The 26,401-nt window shown below is 38.1% G+C and overlaps 2 protein-coding genes across 6 annotated transcripts in view; one reads left to right on the top strand and one right to left on the bottom strand.

The window, feature by feature from the left end:
- The window catches only part of qrfprb (pyroglutamylated RFamide peptide receptor b), a 70,846-nt gene that overhangs the window by 27,562 nt on the left and 16,883 nt on the right, over window positions 1–26,401 (bottom strand). The gene's annotated exons all lie outside the window — the stretch shown is intronic.
- tbata (thymus, brain and testes associated) overlaps window positions 694–26,401 on the top strand; it is a 26,261-nt gene continuing 553 nt past the window's right edge. The window contains exons 1-10 of one of the 2 annotated variants that reach the window (XM_062055493.1): window positions 694–848; window positions 5,693–5,746; window positions 5,818–6,046; window positions 12,519–12,683; window positions 12,765–12,853; window positions 21,734–21,883; window positions 22,018–22,099; window positions 22,363–22,516; window positions 22,588–22,628; window positions 24,768–26,401. The exon at window positions 24,768–26,401 is cut by the window's right edge and continues 553 nt beyond it. In XM_062055493.1, coding sequence (XP_061911477.1) covers window positions 5,854–6,046; window positions 12,519–12,683; window positions 12,765–12,853; window positions 21,734–21,883; window positions 22,018–22,099; window positions 22,363–22,516; window positions 22,588–22,628; window positions 24,768–24,817 — 924 coding nt within the window. In that variant the 5' untranslated portion in view covers window positions 694–848; window positions 5,693–5,746; window positions 5,818–5,853 and the 3' untranslated portion in view covers window positions 24,818–26,401. Of the gene's footprint in view, window positions 849–5,462; window positions 6,047–12,518; window positions 12,684–12,764; window positions 12,854–21,733; window positions 21,884–22,017; window positions 22,100–22,362; window positions 22,517–22,587; window positions 22,629–24,767 lie in introns of those variants that run through there. The other variant, XM_062055491.1, reaches the window with a different exon arrangement.

Below are 26,401 nucleotides of genomic sequence, written 5' to 3'. Positions count from 1 at the left end.
GTTATCTAAATGCGTCAATGTCTTGTTGTTTTCCCTATCTGTTCCATAACAACTCGAATCCTTTAGACAGTCAACACATTCTGTAGACAGGTTGGCATGACTTAATATTCACTTTTGTCCCACAACTGGTCCATTCAATGGCACAAAATACAAGAGAATTGAAAATGAGCGGACATTCTTAAAAGACAAGAAATATAGGTCAAAAGGTCAGAAATTCTACGACAACGTCACCAGTTTTAGATTATTTTTATTTTCACATTTGCCGTTCAAATACTGAGAAGAGACGCAGATCAGCAGCCAGTTGAGGCACGTCACTGATTTGTGCCTCAACATGGATTGTGCACAATGACTCGGCTAACTGCTGAGCTGCTGTGCAGTGAGACTGTATTGCTATATGAATTATATTATACATTTCCATAGTTGAGTTAGCTGAGGTATATAATGTACAGTGTATTTTGTCAACAACTGTATGTGTGTAACGTATTTCTTGTGCTGAGCATTCATAAATCTGCTGCAAAAGACGTACTGGTTGAGGCTCGCAGTAATCCGGCCTCCTGGTGGTAGAGGGCGGTAGTGATCCCAGAGATCATTCCTCGGCCGCAGAAGAAAAAAAAAAGAAGTTTGCAAGCGATTGTTTATTCCCTCTAGCCTGGACTTTTATTAAAAACATGGAGGATTACATATGTCAAATAAAACAGTTTTCTAAACTGGACTTTCAATCGAAGCAGGAGGTAATAATTAAAGGTATACCAACGCCGGAGCTAAAAGGTTTGCTTTTGACTTCGGGACAGAAGACCCGTTCTTGTCAAACGGCGTGGTACACACGCAAAGGCTGTCCAGCAAGAAAGGTAAGACCATAATAATGTTTTTTTTATTAAATGTGCTTTTTTGTGTGCTACAGTTGTGTAAAGAATGCTGGTATGAGCTTTTAAACATAACCCGTTAACTGCTGCCAATCACATGGTGAATAAGATACTATTTAGGGTTCATATGTTTGTAAATCTGACTGTGATGATGCAGTGCCTCACCAGACATTAACCTCACCGCACGCCACTGCTAAATGGTAACACCCGAATAAGTTTTTCAACTTGTTTAAGTCGGGGTCCACGTTAATCAATTCATGGTAAGCCATGGAGCCTCACACTAATGCAGGGGTGTCAAACATACGGCCCGCGGGCCTGAACAGTTTTTTTTCCGGCCCGTGTGATGAGTTTGCTACGGAAACCCCTAAAGCAGGGGTGTCCAAAGTGCGGCCCAGGGGCCATTTGCGGCCCGCAGCTAATTATTTACCGGCCCGCCACACATTCTGCAAAAATTGCAAAATTGATAACATTGCAAAAATTTAATAAAACATTTTTTTAAAAAGTTGCAATGTTGACACAAAGCTGCCTTGCAGGCTGTTTATTTTCTTTTGTCTTTGTTTATTTTTCTTTTTTTTGGCCATTGCTAAAAAATTTTAAAAAAAAAGACTAAAAATCTATGTTATAATGAATTATTACTTAAAAAATATCCCTTTAAAATGTTTTATGTGGAAAAAATATTTAGTTTTATTTGACAAAAGAGCATAATACAAACAGTTCAAACGTAAAATCGACAGATATATCTGAAGTTGATCTCGTAATTTAAGTGTTAAAAGTAAAAAAAAACTAATAAAAATGTATCACTTTATGAGTGGGGGACCTTTGGGATCCCAAATATATTTAGTAGGATTTTATTTAACATTTCACTGTGATTACTAAAAAATATTAAAGAATTAAAATCTATGGTGTCCTGCATTATTGATCTTTTAGGGCTCTAATTACTAAATACTGCATATTTCAGTTTTACTATAAAAAACAAAGTTGTCTTTGACAGAAAAGGCATAACATTTTTTTTTTTTTTTTACTTTAAATCCACCTGAAGTTGATATAGAGATTTACTGTAAGCGTTAAATAATAAATAATAATAATTTGACTTATTTTTTAAATTTTAATGACTGAGACCCTTTATGGTCCCCGGGAGCCCTAAATGTTAAAAAAAAAAAATCAATATATTTTGTTAAGGTTTAAAAATGAAAAATATCAAAATGGCCCCCGCATGCTTAAATTTTTCCGTGTACGGCCCTCAGTGGAAAAAGTTTGGACACCCCTGCCCTAAAGGGACATGGGGGAATTTTTTTTTTTTATAATTATTTTTTAAATTTTTTTTAGACATGTGTCTCGTGTGCACGAGAAACTTTTTATAAAGTTATAAAAAAAAAAAAATTATATATATATTTTTTTAGACATGTATCTCGTGCGAAACTTTCTCTTGCACAGGAGAAACTTTCTCGCGCGTACGAGATAATGTCTAAAAAAATTATAAACATTTTTTAAATTGTTTTATAACTATAAAAAGTTTCTCGTGCGCATAAAAATTAGCTGTGTTTTTGTTTTTTTTAAATGAAAGAAACTGCTGTTCTAAATGTGTCCACTGGATGTCACAATAGCAATTCTGTTAGGCAAGCAAGAGGTTCACAGTAAACGGGGGGCTGTGGCTCCTCCTCCTCCTTGATGGAGGAACCTCCTGCTGCTTCTTCCTGGCAAACCAATCAGGAGTCAGGACCCTCCTGGCCACAACATTAGGTACACTTGCACATAAGGGGCCCGGGACCCCCGGGGAGTCGAAATATATTTAGTTGACTGAACTTTTTTTATACATTATTTTTTACACACATTTAAATGTTTTTGAATAGACCACACATTGATCCATCCATTTCCTACCGGTTGTCCCTCTCTGGAGCCTCACACTGAGGCAGGGGTGTCAAACATACATTAACAGGTTTTTTCCGGCCCGCGTGATGTTTGCCAAGATTAAAAATGAAGAAAAAAAAAATTTATGAAAGAAACTGCTGTTCTAAATGTGTCCACTGGATGTCACAATAGCAATCCTGTTAGGCAAGCAAGAGGTTCACAGTAAAGGGGGGTGGGGGGACTGTGGCTCCTCCTCCTCCTTGATGGAGGAACCTCCTGCTGCTTCTTCCTGGCAAACCAATCAGGACCCTTCTGGCCACAACATTAGGTACACTCGCACATATAGGGACCCGGGACCCCCGGGGAGGCCGAAAGTGAGAAGCTCTGTCATCTGGGAGGAGCTCAAAGTAAAGCCGCTGCTCCTCCACATCGAGAGGAGCCAGATGAGGTGGTTCGGGCATCTGGTCAGGATGCCACCCGAACACCTCCCTAGGGAGGTGTTTCGGGCACGTCCGACCGGTAGGAGGCTACGGGGAAGACCCAGGACACGTTGGGAAGACTATGTCTCTCGGCTGGCCTGGGAACGCCTCGGGATCCCCCGGGAGGAGCTGGACCAAGTGGCTGGGGAGAGGGAAGTCTGGGCTTCCCTGCTTAGGCTGCTGCCCCCGCGACCCGACCTCGGATAAGCGGAAGAAAATGGATGAATGGATGGAACTTTTTTTTATACATTATTTGTACACACATTTAAATGTTTTTGAATAGACCACACATTGATCCATCCATTTCCTACCGCTTGTCCCTCTCTGGAGCCTCACACTGCGGCAGGGGTGTCAAACATTTTTTTCCCGCCCGCGTGATGAGTTTGCCAAGTATAAAAATGAGCTGCTTTTTTATTTATTTATTTATTAAAGAAACTGCTGTTCTAAATGTGTCCACTGGATGTCACAATAGCAATTCTGTTAGGCAAGCAAACGGTTTATACCGGGGCCAAGCAAGAGGTTCACAGTAAAGGGGGGCTGTGGCTCCTCCTCCTCAACCCACATTGATTGATTGATTAATTGATTGAGACTTTTATTAGTAGATTGCACAGTACAGTACATATTCCGTACAATTGACCACTAAATGGTAACACCCGAATAAGTTTTTCAACTTGTCCACGTAAATCAATACTAAAGTATTTTAATGGTTGGAATCTGCAATTTTGCATGATATACTAGTTATTATGGTAACTAGTATTGAACAATAAGTTATTCACTGAAATATATTTATTAATTGAGGTTCTTACAAAAAATATATCTTATAAAAGCTAAAATGTCTCTTAAAGCTCTGCCCCTTTAATTAGTGCATAATAAATAATTTAACTTTTTCTTCCCTGGGCACCTGACAGTTTTGGCCGTTTTGACATCTTGTGTTGATTTTTTTATGTGGTGACGTCCAAAAAGAGTCATGATACGGGAAGGGAGGGGGCGCACCGTTACGGGGGAGGGGGGGGTAATGTTGTAACAAATAATATTTCTATTAAATAGGCTTTACTTTGCATTTTAATTAACGTGGGATTATTTTATGTATTTAGAAATAATAGCACCAACTTATTTATTTATTTATTTATTTTTCCTCCAACATTTGTGGCACTGGCGTGGCGCCCCCTGATGGACGGCGCCCTTAGCATTTGCCTATACGGCCTATGCCACGGGCCGGCCCTGGCTGTAACATTGTAAGAATGTAAATGTTCCGAGCTAAAAAGTAATTTAGCAATAATGTTATGTTTACCAGAGAAAATTGCAATGTTACGAGCTACCCACTTCTCTAAAGTGGGCTGGCTCAAGGTGGAGGACAGAGTTAAACAACTTGCACTGAGCCTAGTCTATAAAATCCGCTACACCTCCCTGATACCGAAGTACATGTCAAACTACTTCCTTAACGTAAATGACCGCCATAACCACAACACCAGGGGGAGCTCCACTAACCACGTTAAACCCAGATTCCGAACTAACAAAGGTCTTAACTCATTCTCTTTCTATACCACATCAATGTGGAATGCACTCTCAACAGGTATAAAAGAAAGGGCATCTCTATCCTCCTTCAAAACCGCAATAAAAGTTCACCTCCAGGCAGCTACAACCCTAAACTAACACCCTCCCCGGATTGCTAATAATCAAATGTAAACAATCAAATGCAGATACTTTTTCTTTTTCTTATGCCTTCTGATCTCTCTCTCTCTCTCTCTCTCTCTCTCTCTCTATGTCCACTACTTGATGTCCATATCCCCCCCCACCCCCCCCTCCCTCCACACCCCTGATTGTAAATAATGTAAATAATTCAATGGGATTATCTTGTGTGATGACTGTATTATGATGATAGTATATATGATAGTATATATCTGTATCATGAATCAATTTAAGTGGACCCCGACTTAAACAAGTTGAAAAACTTATTCGGGTGTTACCATTTAGTGGTCAATTGTACGGAATATGTACTTCACTGTGCAACCTACTAATAAAAGTCTCAATCAATCAAAAAAAGTTAAGTTGTGATAAAGAATAAAGTTGTATTCGGGGGGGAATCCCTATTTCCAGTTGTGGGATTAAAAAGTGAGCCTCGACTATTTTTATGATACATTGAGAAGACTCATAAAACGCAGAAAAACACTTATTATTGAAAAGTGGTGCCTTAATAGGAACGCTGAACACTAATTGATTGCTATGTTGTGAGAACACAACAGCTCAATACATCACATATCAGTCAATAAAGCATACACATTGAAAATAGCAGATTGCACATTGTGTCAGAAATAACATCATAAACAATCCATAGGGTTCTTGTGTAACATTAGTGTATCAGACCTGTGAAACCAGTTACTGTCAAGGATTAGAGTTTGCAAAGGGGGAAAAAAAAGAACAATTTCTTCCTTAGTACAGTGTGTCACGGACAACCTTTTATCCGATGCTATTGTTCGGTCTCTCCTGGCTCTCGTTTCTTAGCAACGGCAATAACGACACACACGAAAACAACAAACTCGCAGGGGGTTCTTGAAGGTAAAGACTATCTTTAGGAAAGTGGCGTTCTTTGCTTGACTTTTAACAAAGTAATCTGACTTTTTCATTAGCTGCTTCAGGAACGGCTTCTATTCCGGATCCGAAAAATGTCACGAAGCCAGCCGTCGGACTCCCGCGGGACAACGACAGAGAGGAGCTCTGGTCCGCTAAGTCACGTCTCGCTGTCCCCCGAATGGAACAGGATGGCGACGAGAGGCACGCCAAGGTTTGGAGCTCTGAGCCATCACTCCTTTTTCTCCCGCCACAACCCTCACCCACACCGGGTGAGACATATTCAAGGTAAGAACGATCCCACTGAGTCTATCATCTCCCAAGTGGACCAACTTTTGTACGTGACGCCATAGTGAAATTCTTCAAACAATACTTTCAACATTCTTAATCGTAAGTAAAACTAAAATTATATAAAACAAATCACCCTAATGCATACTTGCCAACCCTCCCGTTTTTAGCGGGAGACTCCCGGTATTCAGCGCCTCTCCCGATAACCTCCCGGCAAAAATTTTCTCCCGACAAACTCCCGGTATTCAGCCGGAGCTGGAGGCCACGCCCCCTCCGGCTCAATGCGGACCTGAGTGGGGACAGCCTGTTCTCACGTCCGCTTTCCCACAATATAAACAGCTTGCCTGCCCAATGACGTCATAACTGTAGAATGATCGAGGGCGAGTTCTTGGTTTCTGATGTGGGTTTATTGTTAGGCAGTTTCATTAACGTCCTCCCAGCGCGGTAACAACACACAACAACAGCAGTCACGTTTTCGTCTACCGTAAAGCAGTTTGTCTGCCGTAAACAGCAATGTTGTGACACTCTTAAACAGGACAATACTGACATCTACTGGATAGCCTCCAGAACACTGAAATTCAAGTATTTCTTTTATTTATATGTATAATGAAATAAATAAATAAATAAATATATATATATATATATATATATATATATATATATATATATATATATATATATATATATATATATATATATGTAGCTAGAATTCACTGAAAGTCAAGTATATCATACATATGTATATATATATATATATATATATATATATATATATATATATATATATATATATATATATATATATATATATATATATACATATGTATATACAGTATACATATATACACTACCGTTCAAAAGTTTGGGGTCACATTGAAATGTCCTTATTTTTCAATGAAGATAACTTTAAACTAGTCTTAACTTTAAAGAAATACACTCTATACATTGCTAATGTGGTAAATGACTATTCTAGCTGCAAATGTCTGGTTTTTGGTGCAATATCTACATAGGTGTATAGAGGCCCATTTCCAGCAACTATCACTCCAGTGTTCTAATGGTACAATGTGTTTGCTCATTGGCTCAGAAGGCTAATTGATGATTAGAAAACCCTTGTGCAATCATGTTCACACATCTGAAAACAGTTTAGCTCGTTACAGAAGCTACAAAACTGACCTTCCTTTGAGCAGATTGAGTTTCTGGAGCATCACATTTGTGGGGTCAATTAAACGCTCAAAATGGCCAGAAAAAGAGAACTTTCATCTGAAACGTGACAGTCTATTCTTGTTCTTAGAAATGAAGGCTATTCCACACAATTGTTTGGGTGACCCCAAACTTTTGAACGGTAGTGTGTATATATATATATATATGAAATACTTGAGTTGGTGAATTCTAGCTTAAATATATTCCACTCTTAACCACGCCCCCGGCCCCACCCCCCGACCACGCCCCCCCACCCCCGGCCCCCCACCTCCCGGTATCGGAGGTCTCAAGGTTGGCAAGTATGCCCTAATGAAGACCTTTGACAGACTGGAGAACAATTACTGTAATTTAGTGGCGTTATATAGGTACTGCGCCTTCAGACCATATTTTCTTGCTGTTTTGTGTCGTTAAGTACAATTCAAGCAATGGCTGACAAACAATTATTAGACTCCAATTTCCAGACTATAATTCGTGACTTTTTACCCACGCTTTGAACCCTGCACTTTATACAATACTGTGGATATTTTATGGATTTTTCCAGGTTTTACGAGCTTCACATGCCGACCAATAAAATTAGGCTCGTCCCGTCAGACCAATGAAATTGCCGAACAGGTCACAACGGACCGATACAATTGGTTACATTCTGCGCTTTATACAATACTGTGGATATTTTATGGATTTTCCCAGGTTTTACGAGCTTCACATGCCGACCAATAAAATTAGGCTCGTCCCGTCAGACCAATGAAATTGCCGAACAGGTCACAACGGACCGATACAATTGGTTACATTCTGCGCTTTATACAATACTGTGGATATTTTATGGATTTTTCCAGGTTTTACGAGCTTCACATGCCGACCAATACATTTAGGCTCGTCCCGTCAGACCAATGACATTACCGAAAAGGTCATAACGGACCGATAAAATTGGTTACATTCTGCGCTTTATACAAAACAGTGGATATTTTATGGATTTTTCCAGGTTTTACGAGCTTCACATGCCGACCAATAAATTTAGGCTCGTCCCGTCAGACCAATGAAATTGCCGAACAGGTCACAACGGACCGATAAAATTGGTTACATTCTGCGCTTTATACAACACTGTGGATATTTTATGGATTTTTCCAGGTTTTACGAGCTTCACATGCCGACCAATACATTTAGGCTCGTCCCGTCAGACCAATGACATTACCGAAAAGGTCACAACCGACCGATAAAATTGGTTACATTCTGCGCTTTATACAACACTGTGCATATTTTATGGATTTTTCCAGGTTTTACGAGCTTCACATGCTGACCAATAAATTTAGGCTCGTCCCGTCAGACCAATGAAATTGCCGAACAGGTCACAACGGACCGATAAAATTGGTTACATTAAATCAAACACAATCACTCATTTGGTCGGCTGTCGCTGGGAAAAGGGAAGTCCTGACCGCAATCAGAAAAAATGAAGTCTGATATCGTGGAGGCCAAGGATGAAATGGCCTTATTGCGTGCGGAATTCAAAAAGTCTGCTGGAGCAAAAGCTATGGAGGATGAAGAGGAAGACGAGGAATAATGAATGTCATTTGTTATTGTTCCGCAGAAGATTCACTTCCTCTCATGGAAATTTACAGTGCATTCTACAGGGGCCACTTTTGGTCTGTGCGGGATTTTCTGGACACTCGAACCTCAAAACTTGAAATTAGGGATGTCCGATAATGGCTTTTTGCCGATATCCGATATTCTGATATTGTCCAACTCTTTAATTACAGATACCGATATCAACCGATACCGATATCAACCGATATATGCAGTCGTGGAATTAACACATTATTATGCCTAATTTGGACAACCAGGTATGGTGAAGATAAGGTACTTTTTAAAAAAATGTGTAAAATAAGATAAATAAATTAAAAACATTTTCTTGAATAAAAAAGAAAGTACAACAATATAAAAACAGTTACATAGAAACTAGTAATGAATGAAAATGAGTAAAATTAACTGTTAAAGGTTAGTACTATTAGTGGACCAGCAGCACGCACAATCATGTGTGCTTACGGACTGTATCCCTTGCAGACTGTATTGATATATATTGATATATAATGTAGGAACCAGAATATTAATAACAGAAAGTGTGTGAATGAGTGTAAATGGGGGAGGGAGGTTTTTTGGGTTGGTGCACTAATTGTAAGTGTATCTTGTGTTTTCTATGTTGATTTAATTAAAAAAAATAAAAATAAAACATGATACCGATAATAAAAAAACCGATACCGATAATTTCCGATATTACATTTTAACGCATATATCGGCCGATAATATCGGCAGGCCGATATTATCGGACATCTCTACTTGAAATGGATTATAATCAGACTTAAACTGAACATAAATGACGACATGGAAAAATGTATTCATGAATCTGCACAAAATAACACAAGATGAAACATGAATTGGACATCATGTGGACTGAGAAAAAAAAAAAAAAGAAGTAAATATATCCTTATTGATGTATGTATACCGACTTGTCATTATCATCCATTATCATATGTTATACTTGTTCTGACTTATTGATGTATGTATACCGACTTGTCATTATCATCCATTATAATATGTTATACTTGTTCTGAAATTGTCATGTATCTATCAAACCTGCTGTTGAAACTTGGACTATATAACCAACATATAAGTTGATTGTAACTTAGGGGCGGGACATGGATAAGCGTTCTTGCTTTTTTCCCGTATCCCTTTTCAGTGGGTGTCGTTGCATGTCTGTCAAATTACAAAGACTGATGAAGTGTTGCTATATATGCCTGTCTGCCGGAATAAATAAATACATTTGTTCATTCATTTGGCGCGTCATCGACAAACCCTAATCATGCGACTAGACTACTGTTTGTAGTTTACAGGCACTGTTTTGTTAAATTTGTGAATGAACATGCCTAATGTTTGTTCACCTACGACTTATAGACCTGTACGGCCAATATATTTACAAAATAAAATGTGTCCACAGATTAAGTGGGTTCAGTTTACATTTAGGTGCGCTCTGTAGTCCGGATATTACGGTAATAATAATAATAGTAAATGGAAATCTTCAGATTCTTGTTACCATGGTTTTCAAGTGAGCTCCTTGCAAGTCCATTAGCCTTTGTGCTTTCAGCTACAAGGCATTCGATTTGCGCTAGCGTACGCCTCTTATTTTCACTGCCTTAAAAACTAAATTAATCGAAACTATTCAGACAACGTAAGGAAGTCCAAAAGTAAACAAAAACTAAAAAAAAAAAATTGTTGGCTTATCAACAAAAGCGCGATGCAAAAGGTTATAGAAATAAATAAAAATGATGCATCACAATTAACTATGTTTTATTTGTTGATTGACACATCCCCCTTGGAAAGGATGAGTCTAGTTGTGGCCCCCACCTTCTCTCAATGTTATGTTTTTATTCACGTTTTATTCTTGTTAATTTTATATTTTAAAATATGTTTTCATACTACTTTTTTTTTTTTAGATACATTTTCGCCTCACGGGTGGCGTTTTTCCCTCAATCCTCAGTGCCATGCCATGTTTTGTTATTGTCAATACACTGCAAAAACTGAAATCTAAGTAAGATGAAATATCTCAATAAGGGTGATATTTGCTTATTTTCTGTCTGGTAAGATAATTCTTCTCACTAAGCAGATTTTATGTTAGAGTCTTTTACTTGTTTTAAGGGTTTTGGTCCTAAATGATCTCAGTAAGATATTACAGCTTGTTGCTGAGATTTGATGACCTATATTGAGTAAAACATGCTTGAAACTAAAATATCAACTGTTGTAAAGCTGTGTCATCAACACTCACGAGTATAAAACTACTTTTTTAAAGTAATAATTTCTTATTTCAAGCATGAAAAAAAAAAATCATGACTTTTGACACAATTGTGTCTCATAATTAAAACAGATGACAGCCAAATGGACTTTGCTGTTTTATTTTCAATGAAACAATAGAAAATAGGTACTCATATAGTAGTACAGTTGGCACTGTACAGTAAACTGACAGTTCATATTTAAACATTTAACATTTCAAACAATTTTGAACCGAAATAGTTCATGCACATTCAGATAAATTCCTCAAAATTACAATTAAAAAGATTTTGGCCGGGGGCCGGGCTGTATATATGCGCACTAATTGACTGAAAGAGCACGCACTTGGCGCGATGATGTCATGTTATCCATGGAAAAATGCATTTTTAGACAATATGATTTGCCTGAGCGGCTCGTAGACCCCGAGAGTAACAAGCGGTTGCCTTGTTGCCTTTCCATTAAGAACAATAAATTAGTTTTTAGTATAAGTTTGCTGGTTTCAAGAAATGTAATGCCGAGCGCATATCATTATGTCAAGATAATGGCACTAGCATTTACTTAATTTAACAATATTTTTCAACATATTGCGCAAAAAAAGAAAAGTGCACTTGTTATTAGTGAGAATATACTTATTTTAAGGTATTTTTGGGTTCATTGAGGTTAGCTAATTTTACTGGTTTTGGAAAGCCAAATTTTCTTGTTCTATTGGCAGATAATTTTGCTTAGTTAAAAAAAAATACCCCTCATTTTTGTATTTTTTTTTCTTGTTTTTGAACACTGACTTTTTGCAGTGTAGTGCTGTGTGCGCGTGTTTTCTTTTCTTCTTTTTGGGGGATAAACCACTTTGTGTTGCCACTTGCCTGTGCATGAAAAGGGTTATATGAATATAGTTGGATTGATTGATATGTCAGGACAAAAAACCAATTAACCTCTGCTGGAATGCAACCAATGTTCCAGGAAATAGAATTTCCCCTCAGACATGGGCGGAACACAACAATACAGATGAGAGTGTTCACCGCACCACCACTGCCACTCCCAACAGAAGTAATTAGCCTACAAAAATCAAAGCAAAATACAACAAAACATCGCATATCCACATTGGAGTCTACTATGTGTGCTGTAACAAAGAAGCCCCCATAGGCCATTTATATAGTGACAATCATTTCCTAGCTTTCCTCTAAATGCCAAGTTGGATATTAATCAATCATGATCAATCACACACACATTAGGTGACTCAAAGGTTTCTGTGAAAGCAGCTGACACTAATCATTAGCAGTTTGGCCTAAAGACTTTCTCAGAAGTGAAGGAAAAGCTGTCTGGGTGCAGAATACAAAATATACCACCTGAAAGAAAAGGAAAGAAAAAGAACAGATCGGGACATTTGTAAAAGTCACAACGAACTCTGTGTCGTCATAACAATCGCAGCATGGCTTTTGATTTGTTTGTACTTCTACCTCAGGACTCAACGGGCGGCCCGTGTGCATGGTGAGGGACGACTGGTTTGTCTCCTCCTCGCTATTTCCTCACCCGCTCCTTAAGGGTCACGTCCACAGACAGTCCAGCGTTCCCGCCTTGGCTTTTTTGCCGCATCAAAACATTTACGGGGTCAACGGCGGCAAATCCGGTAAAAAAAAAAAAAAAAAAAAAAAATACTCCAGAAGAAGCTGAATAAGATCAATAATCCAATCTGCTTCTTGTTGTGCAGCGACGTTTTCAGAAGCTTGGAGAGATGAACTCAAAGAGCTGGCGGCGAAAGTCAGTTTGCCTTCTCAGGCACACAAGGACAAGAATGAGGTAAGTACGACAAAGTCCTTGGCCCTCATGTATAGAGATGTCCGATAATATCGGTCTGCCGATATTATCGGCCGATAAATGCGTTAAAATGTAATATCGGAAATTATCGGTATCGTTTTTTTATTATCAGTATCGTTTTTTTTGTTTGTTTTTTTAAAATTAAATCCACATAAAAAACACAAGATACACTTACAATTAGTGCACCAACCCAAAAAACCTCCCCCCCCCCCCCATTTACACTCATTCACAGTCATTCACACAAAAGGGTTGTTTCTTTCTGTTATTAATATTCTGGTTCCTACATTATATATCAATATATATCAATACAGTCTGCAAGGGATACAGTCCGTAAGCACACATGATTGTGCGGGCTGCTGGTCCACTAATAATACTAACCTTTAACAGTTAATTTTACAAATTTTCATTAATTACTAGTTTCTATGTAACTGTTTTTATATTGTTTTACTTTCTTTTTTATTCAAGAAAATGTTTTTAATTTATTTATCTTATTTTATTTGATTCATTTTTTTAAAAAGTACCTTATCTTCACCATACCTGGTTGTCCAAATTAGACATAATAATGTGTTAATTCCACAACTGTATATATCGGTTGATATCGGTATCGGTAATTAAAGAGTTGGACAATATCGGCATATCGGATATCGGCAAAAAGCCATTATCGGACATCCCTACTCATGTATTAACTTGCGTACGCACAAAAAACTGGTGTGCGCCCTTTTTCATGGCAAAGTTGAGATGTATCAAGACTGACGTTGACCTGGAAATGTGCTCTGCCTTACGGCAACTCCATAGCTACCGTACGCACATTTATACAGGCTGTGGATGCTTACACGACACACAGAGATGACACTGGGTGAACTGTTCACATTAAAGGCCTACTGAAAGCCACTACTACCGACCACGCAGTCTGATACCGACCACGCAGTCTGATACCGACCACGCAGTCTGATAGTTTATATATCAATGATGAAATCTTAACATTGCAACACACGCCAATACGGCCGGGTTAACTTATAAAGTGCAATTTTAAAGGCCTACTGAAATGATTTTTTTGTATTTAAACAGGAATAGCAGATCCATTCTATGTGTCATACTTGATCATTTCGCGATATTGCCATATTTTTGCTGAAAGGATTTAGTACAGAAAATCGACGATAAAGTTCGCAACTTTTGCTCGCTGATAAAAAAAAGCCTTGCCTGTACCGGAAGTAGCGTGACGTCACAGGAGCTAGTATTCCTCACAATTCCCCGTTGTTTACAATGGAGCGAGAGATTCGGAGCGACAAAGTGACGATTACCCCATTAATTTGAGCGAGGATGAAAGATTCGTAGATGAGGAACGTTACAGTGAAGGACTGGAGAGGCAGTGATGGACGTATCTTTTTTCGCTCTGACCGTAACTTAGGTACAAGCTGGCTCATTGGATTCCACACTCTCCTTTTTCTATTGTGGATCACGGATTTGTATTTTAAACCACCTCGGATACTATATCCTCTTGAAAATGAGAGTCGAGCACGCGAAATGGACATTTAAAGTGACTTTTATCTCCACGACAATACATCGGTGACACACTTAGCTACTGAGCTAACGTGATAGCATCGTTCTCAAATGAAGATAGAAACAAAAGAAATAAATCCCTGACTGGAAGGATAGACAGAAGATCAACAATACTATTAAACCATGTACATGTAACTACACGGTTAAAAATTTTCAGCCTGGTAAGGCTTAACAATGCTGTTGCTAACGACGCTAAGGCTAATTTAGCAACTTAGCAACCGGACCTCCCAGAACTATGATAAAAACATTAGCGCTCCACCTACGCCAGCCAGCCCTCATCTTCCCATCAACAGCCGTGCTCACCTGCGTTCCAGCGATCGACGGCGCGACGAAGGACTTCATCCGTGGGTTTGGCGGCAAGCATCGGCTAGGCGTAGTAAGTAGTCCTTGTTGTGTTGCTGTAAGTATTGTACTTAGCCGTTAATACACCGATCGATCCCACCTACAACGTTCTTCTTTGCAGCCTCCATTGTTCATTAAACAAATTGCAAAAGATTCACCAACACAGATGTCCAGAATACTGTGGAATTTTGTCGAAGAAAACAAGAGGTTTTTGTATCGGGTACAACCACTTCCATGGATTTTGTGACGTCACGCGCATAAATCATATCCAAAGGAGTTTTTCAACCGGAAGTGTGGCGGGAATTTTAAAATGTCACTTTATAAGTTAACCCGGCCGTATTGGCATGTGTTGCAATGTTAAGATTTCATCATTGATATATAAACTATCAGACTGCGTGGTCGGTAGTAGTGGCTTTCAGTAGGCCTTTAAATTTCCCGCTAAACTTCCGGTTGAAAACGTCTAGGTATGATGACGTATGCGCGTGACGTCAATCGTTGAAACGGAAGTATTCGGACACATTGTATCCAATACAAAAAGCTTGGTTTTCATCGCAAAATTCCACAGTATTCTGGACATCTGTGTTGGTGAATCTTTTGCAATTTGTTTAATGAACAATGAAGACTGCAAAGAAGAAAGCTGTAGGTGGGATCGGTGTATTAGCGGCTGGCTGCAGCAACACAACCAGGAGGACTTTGACTTGGATAGCAGACGCGCTATCCGACGCTAGCTGCCGACCGCAATGATGAATGGGTGAAGTCCTTCGTCGCGCCGTCGATTGCTGGAACGCAGGTGAGCACGGGTGTTGATGAGCAGATGAGGGCTGGCTGGCGTAGGTGGATAGCTAATGTTTTTAGCATAGCTCTGTGAGGTCTCGTTGCTAAGTTAGCTTCAATGGCGTCGTTAGCAACAGCATTGTTAAGCTTCGCCAGGCTGGAAAGCATTAACCGTGTAGTTACAGGTCCATGGTTTAATAGTATTGTTGATTTTCTGTCTATCCTTCCAGTCAGGGGTTTATTTATTTTGTTTCTATCTGCAGTTAAGCCCGATGCTATCACGTTAGCTCCGTAGCTAAAGTGCTTCACCGATGTATTGTCGTGGAGATAAAAGTCACTGTGAATGTCCATTCCGCGTTCTCGACTCTCATTTTCAAGAGGATATAGTATCCGAGGTGGTTTAAAATACAAATCCGTGATCCACAATAGAAAAAGGAGAGAGTGTGGAATCCAATGAGCCAGCTTGTACCTAAGTTACGGTCAGAGCGAAAAAAGATGTGTCCTGCACGGCACTCTAGTCCTTCACTCATCCACGAATCTTTCATCCTGTCTCAAATTAATGGGGTAATCGTCGCTTTATCGGTCCGAATCGCTCTCGCTGCTGGTGTAAACAATGTGGAAATGCGAGGAGCCTTTCAACCTGTGACGTCACGCTACTTCCGGTACAGGCAAGGCTTTTTTTTAAATCAGCGAGCAAAAGTTGCGAACTTTATTGTCGATGTTCTCTACTAAATCTTTTCAGCAAAAATATGGCAATATCGCGAAATGATCAAGTATGACACATAGAATGGATCTGCTATCCCCGTTTAAATAACATAATTTAATTTCAACGTCTACTTCTCAGACTGATTGATGTGTACAACAGAAACTTTTGAACGCGGGGGTTCACATGAAAGTGTAATCTGACTCATACATTTTCTTCTTAATTACACCAATTATTTTACATTCAGTCAGCCAGCTCTTTTCAAGTTCAACGTATCATCATAGCGACTATATTTTCTAACGGTAGTGCAGCACTAATTTTCCCGGGTCAGATTCGCCCCCGCACATGTATCTTCTTCACTTTCTTCCTGACACGACCATTTCTTTTAATTCTCGCCTGCGTTCAGTTCTCAGACACGGCAATGTCAGGCTCACGACCGCTCTGCCGTTTGCTCCAAACACGAGAAAAAGAAAACCTCCTATTGACTTGCAAATGGTCGGACCAAGCCGAGCTCAAAAACGTCGCTACTTTCAATATGATATTTGCATATTTATAAGGGGGCGTGGTCTGGGCGTGCACACGTCTGAGGCTGATTTCAAGTTGAAGCAAAAAAAGTGTGCCTGGTTTTGTGCGTGCGAAAACTTTTAAAGCATATGAATTTTTACTTGCGTACGCCATTGGCGTTGTTAGGCCTATTTTAGGGGGGCTCAAGCCCCCCTAAAATGTTCTTAAGCCCCCCTAAATAATTTTGTTAAAAAAATTTAAAAAAAACTTTTTTTTTTTTTTTTTACAAATACATGCCGACATATTCATTATAAAGTGGCCCGAATATGAGTTTAAATAAATAATCATATAACCTGTCATTATTCACTCAGTTTCCCCTCACTTCATAGCGTAAGGTAGAGAGCCCCTTTAGTGCGTCGGTATCCAATCCATTCCACTTGTTCATATAGAAAATGCCCACATCACTCAAAATCCAGTCCGCATTTTCTCTGCGACCTTGTTTGCGGTCCTGCAGGTGTACGAAGCACATTAGCACACAGCACTGCAGAACAAGAACCTTGTGTCTGCAATTGTAAATAATTTAGTTTTTAAGTTTTGTGTTTCTTGTAGAATCTATATAAAGTAATATACATTAGCCTATTGTTAAAATAATGAAAAAAACATCATTAAATATATTTGTTTTATTGTATTGTTACATTAATAGCTGTTGTATTATTATAGGATGGCTTGTTAAACATTTCATAGGATTTTCAGAGGGTGGAAAAACCAAGACATTTAATATAAAATGTAAAATGAATAAATACATAAAAAGAAAAAGAAAAAAAATGGTTAAAAGCCATCGTCCCGGGGAGCATTTCATTTCGTCCCGTGCATTTTTTTTACCGTCCCCGGGACGCAATGCAGCAGTAGCAGAGATGGCAGCAAACAAGACATCACCGGCTCAATGCTGCCTTGCTGCATAAGCTTCTTCCTCTTCTTTACAGTTTTACGGCAGTTTGGATTCATATATGTCGAATTACTGCTATCTTCAGTTGAATTTTAAAATTACATTAAAGTCTCTCCATTGAGTCCAGTGCAGCATAAACTATAGTTAGCTTTCGGCTGGCAGTGCTAAAAAATACTTATAATAACAACATTACTAATATTTAGTTAATATTCAGATCACTAAATGTAAATAGAGTAATGTTTGCAGGTCTTGGATGGTTATTTAGAGAGTTATGTGGGCAAAATAGAGAGCCCCCATTAAATCCATTGTTAGCTGACTTTTTATTTACTGTATATATTTATTTCTGACTTAGAATGCATAAAAAAATCTCAAGCCCTGGAAGTTACATTTTATTGTTTGCGTTATTTGTTTCAGCATTGCACTTTGAAGATAGTCCCTCAGCTCTTTGACAGCTTTGGCTCTTTTTCAGATCAGCAGACGGACTCTAAGTCTTTCTTATTTAAAGTATATATAAACGTTTCTCATTTCTATTCAGACTTCCATGTATATTTAATTTCCTTAACGGCTTGCCATAATATACATATATATAAATATATTATATAGTAGCCAAATTATCTCGATCCAGATATTACTTTAATTCAAGTAATTAAGTAATATTTCCAGGGCTTGAATTTACAACCATTTTAGTCACATATGTGCCCAAAATGTAATCTGTGCAACTTCAAAATATTTGGGAACAAACAATTATTGTATTGTGAGCTAAAGTGGTGGCATTAGCCTCTATGTTGTGAATGAATAACAGAGGCTAATGCCATGACTTTCATTGTTTCAGTGTATCTTGAAGGATCATGCAAGTCATTGTTTCTTGTTGATGCTGTAAACAAAATGTCACGGTGCAAACCCATGTTTGTTATTGTACTGAACACAGATTGAAAAGAAACCCACTGAAATAATAATAATAACAATGATTCATTTCTAAGTCTTTGTTAGCCGTTTGTGAAGTTTTGTGCTCGTGCGCTTCGTTCGCTCGCATCCTGTGCATCTCCCGGGGGCTAAGCCCCCCCTGTCCTTAAAAGCTAGTGACGCCCCTGGCGTACGCCATTTTCTGGATTTAAACATACGTCCATTTTTAGGAGGAAATCCACATAACTCTAGTTAAATGAGGCCCCTTGTCCTTTCCTGCCGTCAGAACAATCTCATCAGCCAGCAGTTCAGCTTCAAGTCCAGATGTGCTCTCAGTTCAGTTCCTGTTAAGTGTTTGAAGAATGTGGCTCTCTTTCTGTTCATTGGCCAGCATTTGTCATGCCTACTTGAGCACCCCAATGAAGTCAGGCTCTTCTGAGAGGAATCGAACAAGGACCACGCTTGAATGGGATTTCAGTTTGGTTGGTTTTCACACTTGGTCACAGGGGCCGGCATAGAAGAAACTCAAACTTGTCAGTAATGAACCATATTGGGATGAAGTCCGGGTCGGGTCAACTTCAATTCCGTTGGCTTTTAGTGAGTTCTCATCTTTACTGGGGCAGCGTGGCACTGTTGGTAGAGCGGCCGAAGCCAGCAACTTAAGGGTTGCATGCTCGATTCCCGCGTCCACAATCTTAGTCACTACCATTGTGTCCTCCACTTTACCCACCAGCTCCCAGTGCCACCCACACTGGTTATAAAAGATGTAGATAATGGGTTTCACTATGTAAAGTGCTTTGAGTCTCTAGAGCAGGGGTCACCAACCTTTTTGAAAGCAAGAGCTACTTCTTGGGTAGTGATTAATGCGAAGGGCTACCAGTTTGATACACACTTAAATAAATTACCAGAAATAGCCAATTTGCTCAATTTACATTTAACTCTATGTTATTATTAATAATTAATTATTTTTATCTTTGTGGAAACACTGATCATCTTAAGGATTTCTCACAATAAATATATATAGAAACAGATAAATATCAATATGCAACACTTTATTTTTATATTTTTTCTAAGTGCACATTTTTCAAATTGAACATTTTCAAATGATCACTTCTAAGACAGTCTTGTGAAATCACAATATCCCATTTTAACTAGCTAGCCACTAACATTTTTTAACAAATCATGAATTACTTTGCACCATGTTTGTACAAATAATAACTCATGTAAAATACAAAAGTCAACTCTCAAATTTTTAAATAAATCATGTCACACTTTGAACTGGACACCAAATCTGTTATCTGTTTCTTTGTCAGTTAGTGAAGACCAAGTCTTTAAAATATTTTCTTGGATTTTCAAATTCTATTTGAGTTTTGTCTCTCTTAGAATTAAAAATGTCGATCAAAGCGAGACCAGCTTGCTAGTAAATAAATAACATTTAAAAAATAGAGGCAGCTCACTGGTAAGTGCTGCTATTTAAACTATTTTTAGAACAGGCCGGCGGGCTACTCATCTGGTCCTTACGGGCTACCTGGTGCCCGCGGGCACCGCGTTGGTGACCTCTGCTCTAGAGAAAGCGCTATATAAATGAATACAATTCACATTGTCCAAACATAATCTTTAGCCGACATATTTCATGTAAACAAATCAAATCCAGAGGTGGTGTAAATTTGGTTATGATCACGAACATTTGGACACCCCAAACAAACTCAGACTGCTCTGAAATTAACTCAATCAGACCTGCAGTTGGGTTCCATCAACAGGCCCCCAATCAGAATCAGCTGATTATGTGATCGCCATTGCCGACTAATGCCATACGCCGATCCTTTCTGGCTGACACTGTATATATATATTTAGTTCGCGGGCTGACAAGCAGCTAGCAGATAATTATGTGTCTTCACACACAGTGTGGAACTAAGTTAATAATAATCAACTCCATTATGTCAAATTAACTGCATTGCAGAGTAGCTTCAGCATCATTATCAATGGAAGATGAGGCTTAATATGTTACACACATAGCAAGCGGGGCAGGCATGATAATAGCTGCTAAGCTATTTTATTAACAGGAAATTAACAAATAGATAATAAGAGTTAGAGAAAGGATCATCTATTAACTGTTGGTGTGTCAACATTGTTTTATAAATAAATGATAAATGGGTTATACTTGTATAGCGCTTTTCTACCTTCAAGGTACTCAGCGCTTTGACACTATTTCCACATTCACCCATTCACACACACATTCACACACTGATGGCGGGAGCTGCCATGCACGGCGCTAACCAGCAGCCATCAGGAGCAAGGGTGAAGTGTCTTGCCCAAGGACACAACGGACGTGACTAGGATGGTAGAAGGTGGGGATTGAACCCCAGTAACTAGCAACCCTCCGATTGCTGGCACGGCCACTCTACCAACTTCGCCACGCCGCCGTTTTGACTGATTGATTGATTGATTGATTGAAATTTTTATTAGTAGATTGCACAGTTCAGTACATATTCCGTACAATTGACCACTAAATGGTAACACCCGAATAAGTTTTTCAATTTGTAACAACGTAAATCAATGTTACAGTCAGTAAGTGGGGGGCGGATCAGTCCATGAATTGGTGGTGTCGATACCAAGGGTAGTATCAGCACATGATCAATACTAGAATGATTAGATCAATATTTTTATATAAACAATATCAGATTTGTGTCATTTTGTTCATGTTTACAAACTCAGAGAATAAATCCCTGGACACAGGAGGACTTTGAGGGCCAAAACCAAAGGATTTAACTGCGATAGGTAGTTTTTGCTTTTGTTTAGTTGTTAATGGATGTACTACTATTGACTTTGTTTTGCTCAAACAATTGTATGTAATAAAAGAGAATAAGGAACTAGTTCAAATATTAGGTTGATATTGTTGCACTCACCATAAAGGAATGCTCAAATTTCCGTTGTATACATTTGATCGGTATCAGTATTTGTGTCTCCCAATCTCACACTTGGGATGATCTGTATCGTAATCGGCAGCATAAGACCCTGATGAAAACATCCCTCGTTCGAACATTAAGGATGTTTTCACAATTGCTCCTTTTCTGCTGTCTTATTATCTTGAAGTCCATTTGTTTTGTTTTTCTTTTACGTTGTGTTCCAGGCAATGTCTGAGAAGGAACCAGTCCGCCGAAAGACCCAATATTCCGCAGAAACCGGGAGAATCATCCCTCCGAACTCCATGTCTCACCACCGTAGATCTCAATCTCTGCGCCTGGACTCCCTGCAAGCTTTCCACGACCAAGAACTAACGGTTAACTTTTTCACAGCATTAAAACTGAATGGATTAGAGGCACAGATACGATGTTCTGTTGTGATGAATAGACAGACTTTTGGTTCAGACTCCCTTGAGTGTGATTTGACTGGGCCCGCTCCTCTCTTCAACAGGTGTTGGAGGTACTTTGCCAGATCCTGCAGACTGATTCCCTATCGGCAGTCCAACAGTGGCTTCTGATGGCAAGCCAGAGAGGTAAACAGTTGGCCAGGAAGGAAAAAAATGGCAATTTGTGCAAAACCCAGACCTCTCTTGACTGATAATTCTATTGATGAATCTGTATTTCATTTCTCAAAAGTGTAGACCTTAACACTCTGTAATCTACAGTTAGCTATGGAAAATGCTCCATAAAATTGGGCCATTAAATTTAACCTTAAGTTTCACCCATTGAGTTGAAGTTGACTTTTTAGCCAAGCTACAGTCTATTCACCTCTTTGGTATATGTGCCGTTTCCTCAGAGAAAGACCTGGTCATGGGGATGATCAAAAAAGCACTGGACGGCGTTGACTTACCGGGTCGTCGGCAGCCAAGCTTGCAACATCTTCAAGAGTTTCATCCTGGCTCTTTGCCGCTCATTGACGAGCCAACACGGAAAAAAACGCAAGGATCCAGGTCGGTGGCAACTATCTTTAAAGTTCTGTGGATTTTTGGAGGATCACAAAGTTCTGTAAATGTGTCCTTAGATCACACGAAGCGAACAGAACATCCAGCAAAGACAAGCCAGGTAACTCCCTCGAAGGGTCTGATTATGTTGAAGCATTTAATGAATTCCGCTATTACAACTCTTGCAACTGAAGGAAAATGTAGAAAAATGTTCTCATCCTACTTCACAGCAACTAATTTGGTCTTTTTTTTTGTATAATCCTGCAAAGAACCAGCAAAATCAATGAAAACATAACCTTAGGCTAGGAAGGCGATATGTATGCATGAAATGGCGCGCCATCATTTATGCCTGGTTCACACCAACGGCGCTTGCCGCGCTTTAAAGCGGCGAGCAAAGCGCCGTCATTTTTGTCAATTTTTCCACGAATATCCCGATCTCCGAAGTAATGTTATGCTTTGATACGCTCTGATACGAATTAGTTGCCGCTTTGTTACCGTTCCTCACGATTTGATCCCACTTTGATACGCTTTAAATCACGCTTTGATACGTTTTATTACGCTTTATTGAACTTTAGTATGCTTTGATGCGATCATGACGCTATAAATCAGGCTCTGACACGATTATCAAGCTCTGTTGTGCATTGTTACAACAAAAATAAGAAAAAAATGTGAAAAACTCAGTATACTGTTTTCCACACATTTTTTATATTCATTTATTTTTTCAATTTCTCTTTTTTTTCCGTTATATTATGTTTATTATTTATTATGTTTTATATCTTCATTTCTTTTATTTCTTTGTCATCTTAATAAATATCTATCTTTCATTTCTTATGCTAGTTGACAATAATAAAAGGCATTTCTTTTATTTTTTATATTCATTTATTTTTTCAATTTCTCTTTTTTTTCTGTTATATTATGTTTTATATCTTCATTTCTTTTATTTCTTTGTCATCTTAATAAATATCTATCTTTCATTTCTTATGCTAGTTGACAACAATAAAAGGCATTTCTTTTATTTTTTATATTCATTTATTTTTTCAATTTCTCTTTTTTTTCTGTGATATTATGTTTTATATCTTCATTTCTTTTATTTCTTTGTCATCTTAATACATATCTATCTTTCATTTCTTATGCTAGTTGACAACAATAAAAGGCATTTCTTTTATTTTTTATATTCATTTATTTTTTCAATTTCTCTTTTTTTCCCCGTCATATTATGTTTTATATCTTCATTTCTTTTATTTCTTTGTCATCTTAATAAATATCTATCTTTCATTTCTTATGCTAGTTGACAACAATAAAAGGCATTTCTTTTATTTTTTATATTCATTTATTTTTTCAATTTCTCTTTTTTTTCCATTATATTATGTTTTATATCTTCATTTCTTTTATTTCTTTGTCATCTTAATAAATATCTATCTTTCATTTCTTATGCTAGTTGACAACAATAAAAGGCATTTGTTTTATTTTTTATATTCATTTATTTTTTAAATTTCTCTTTTTTTTCCGTCATATTATGTTTTATATCTCCATTTCTTTTATTTCTTTGTCATCTTAATAAATATCTATCTTTCATTTCTTATGCTAGTTGACAATAATAAAAGGCATTTCTTTTAAACGTAACATATTCTCTTTATTATTAACATTTTCATACAGAAAAATGATAGACAGTAATGTCAAACTGCAACATCAAACAGCAGAAGTACAGAAACAATGATCATCGTATAAAAAAGGCAATGATGCAAAAGAGAATGGATTTGTAATCCTGTGTTGCTTTTACATAAAGTTCCAATGTCACTAGTCAATATCACAGTCACTTCCTATTGCGCTTTGAACCAAGATCTGTTAAGCTTTCCTACGCTTTGAGTCAAGCTTTGCTGAGCTTTGTCAGGCTTTGTCACGCTTTGATACTCTCTCGGCGCTTTATTCCATTCTTGACAGAGGGCAGAATTTTTTTAAACCGTTTAAAATTTTTTGGCGAACTTGCCGCATGTCCCGCTTCACTACAAGCTTTCCCACGATCCATTAGGACCCTCACGCTTTAATCAGGCTTTGTTACGCTTTAACGCCGCTTTGCATGCCGCTTTAAAGCGCCGTTGGTGTGAACCTAGCATTAGTTATAAATCTAGACTACTTCAGATTCTTATTGGATTCCATGCTTGTGTGTGACATAAAAAGGACTGTCGACCAGACACAGCTGTTAAACATCATACTTTTTTTTTTTTTAAATGGCATTTCACTGCTGTGCTCTCTTTTGCAGAGATGATAGGAGATGCAGAAGTCCTTGAAATCCACAGAGAAGACCAATAAAAGACTGACAAGAGCTTACAAAGATGAGCTTGCAAATTTACAATTTCTATTCTTTTTGTCTGACTTATACTCACTCACTTGTAGAAAAATACATCAATAGTTGTACTTGATCTCTGCAGAGAGTGGGAAAAACACTTCATCTCTGCCCATGACTGTAGACCTCACTCACATTTGAAAAAAAAACCTGGCATTATGCACAAAACTAAAGTCTGGTGAGATGTGTTGATATACACTACTGTTCAAAAGTTTGGGGTCACATTGAAATGTCCTTATTTTTGAAGGAAAAGCACTGTACTTTTCAATGAAGATAACTTTAAACTAGTCTTAACTTTAAAGAAATACACTCTATACATTGCTAATGTGGTAAATGACTATTCTAGCTGCAAATGTCTGGTTTTTGGTGCAATATCTACATAGGTGTATAGAGGCCCATTTCCAGCAACTATCACTCCAGTGTTCTAATGGTACAATGTGTTTGCTCATTGGCTCAGAAGGCTAATTGATGATTAGAAAACCCTTGTGCAATCATGTTCACACATCTGAAAACAGTTTAGCTCGTTACAGAAGCTACAAAACTGACCTTCCTTTGAGCAGATTGAGTTTCTGGAGCATCACATTTGTGGGGTCAATTAAACGCTCAAAATGGCCAGAAAAAGAGAACTTTCATCTGAAACTCGACAGTCTATTCTTGTTCTTACAAATGAAGGCTATTCCACAAAATTGTTTGGGTGACCCCAAACTTTTGAACGGTAGTGTATCATACGATGATTGCTTCAAAGCCTAGTTTTATTGACTTTATTGGTTACATTTTCCAAAAAGTGATGCTCAAAAACATTGATGTTGTCTTCAAAAGCATTTGAAATGTTTCCAATTTTTTAAGCGGACAGAATTAAAAATGTCACCAAGTTTGTGTATTTTTAATAGAACTGTCGAACGTTTTTGTAAAAAAAAAAAAAAAATCACAGATGAATAACAGTAAATTACTTGCTTGCATAATTCAACCCTCAAGGGACAAAGGCTGACTTTTTTGTCCTTTCAGTAAATTCTTGCTGTATTTTTGACATCATTTTTGTTGTGTTACTGCATTATGCACTAATGTTCCCAAGATCCTTGTTTTTTTTTATGTTATGTTTTTAAAATGTCAATATCTGTGTCTCAGCTGTGGTCCGTATGGGCTGCAGCAGTACTCAGTTGTAATACACTTTTCCACCATTTTTGGCAGTAATGACAATCTCAAACAAACAGAGTAAGTCTGGAGCCGCTGGAGTCATAGAGAAGTTTCTTAAGTGCAAAAATGAAGACTACTGTGGTGAAGTTGTACTTTCATTTGCACGTACATTTTATGGACGGTTTAAGGTTTCCCCTAGACTGCCAAGATACCTATGACAGTGGGGGAGTGGTTAGGGGCGTGGTCACCATGACGCCATCGTACAATGTGCTGATGTTGATTATTTTTACACATATTTAAAAAAACAATCTGTAGTGTTAATTAGTATAACATATGTTTTACATTATATTGTTTGATAATTTTACTATATACTATACCAGGGGTCACCAACCTTTTTGAAACCAAGAGCTACTTCT

This window comes from Entelurus aequoreus, linkage group LG08, assembly GCF_033978785.1.
Source record: "Entelurus aequoreus isolate RoL-2023_Sb linkage group LG08, RoL_Eaeq_v1.1, whole genome shotgun sequence".
Taxonomy (NCBI): domain Eukaryota; kingdom Metazoa; phylum Chordata; class Actinopteri; order Syngnathiformes; family Syngnathidae; genus Entelurus; species Entelurus aequoreus.
Note: the sequence above shows the minus strand (reverse complement) of the source record. Positions and strands in the feature narration are given on the sequence as shown.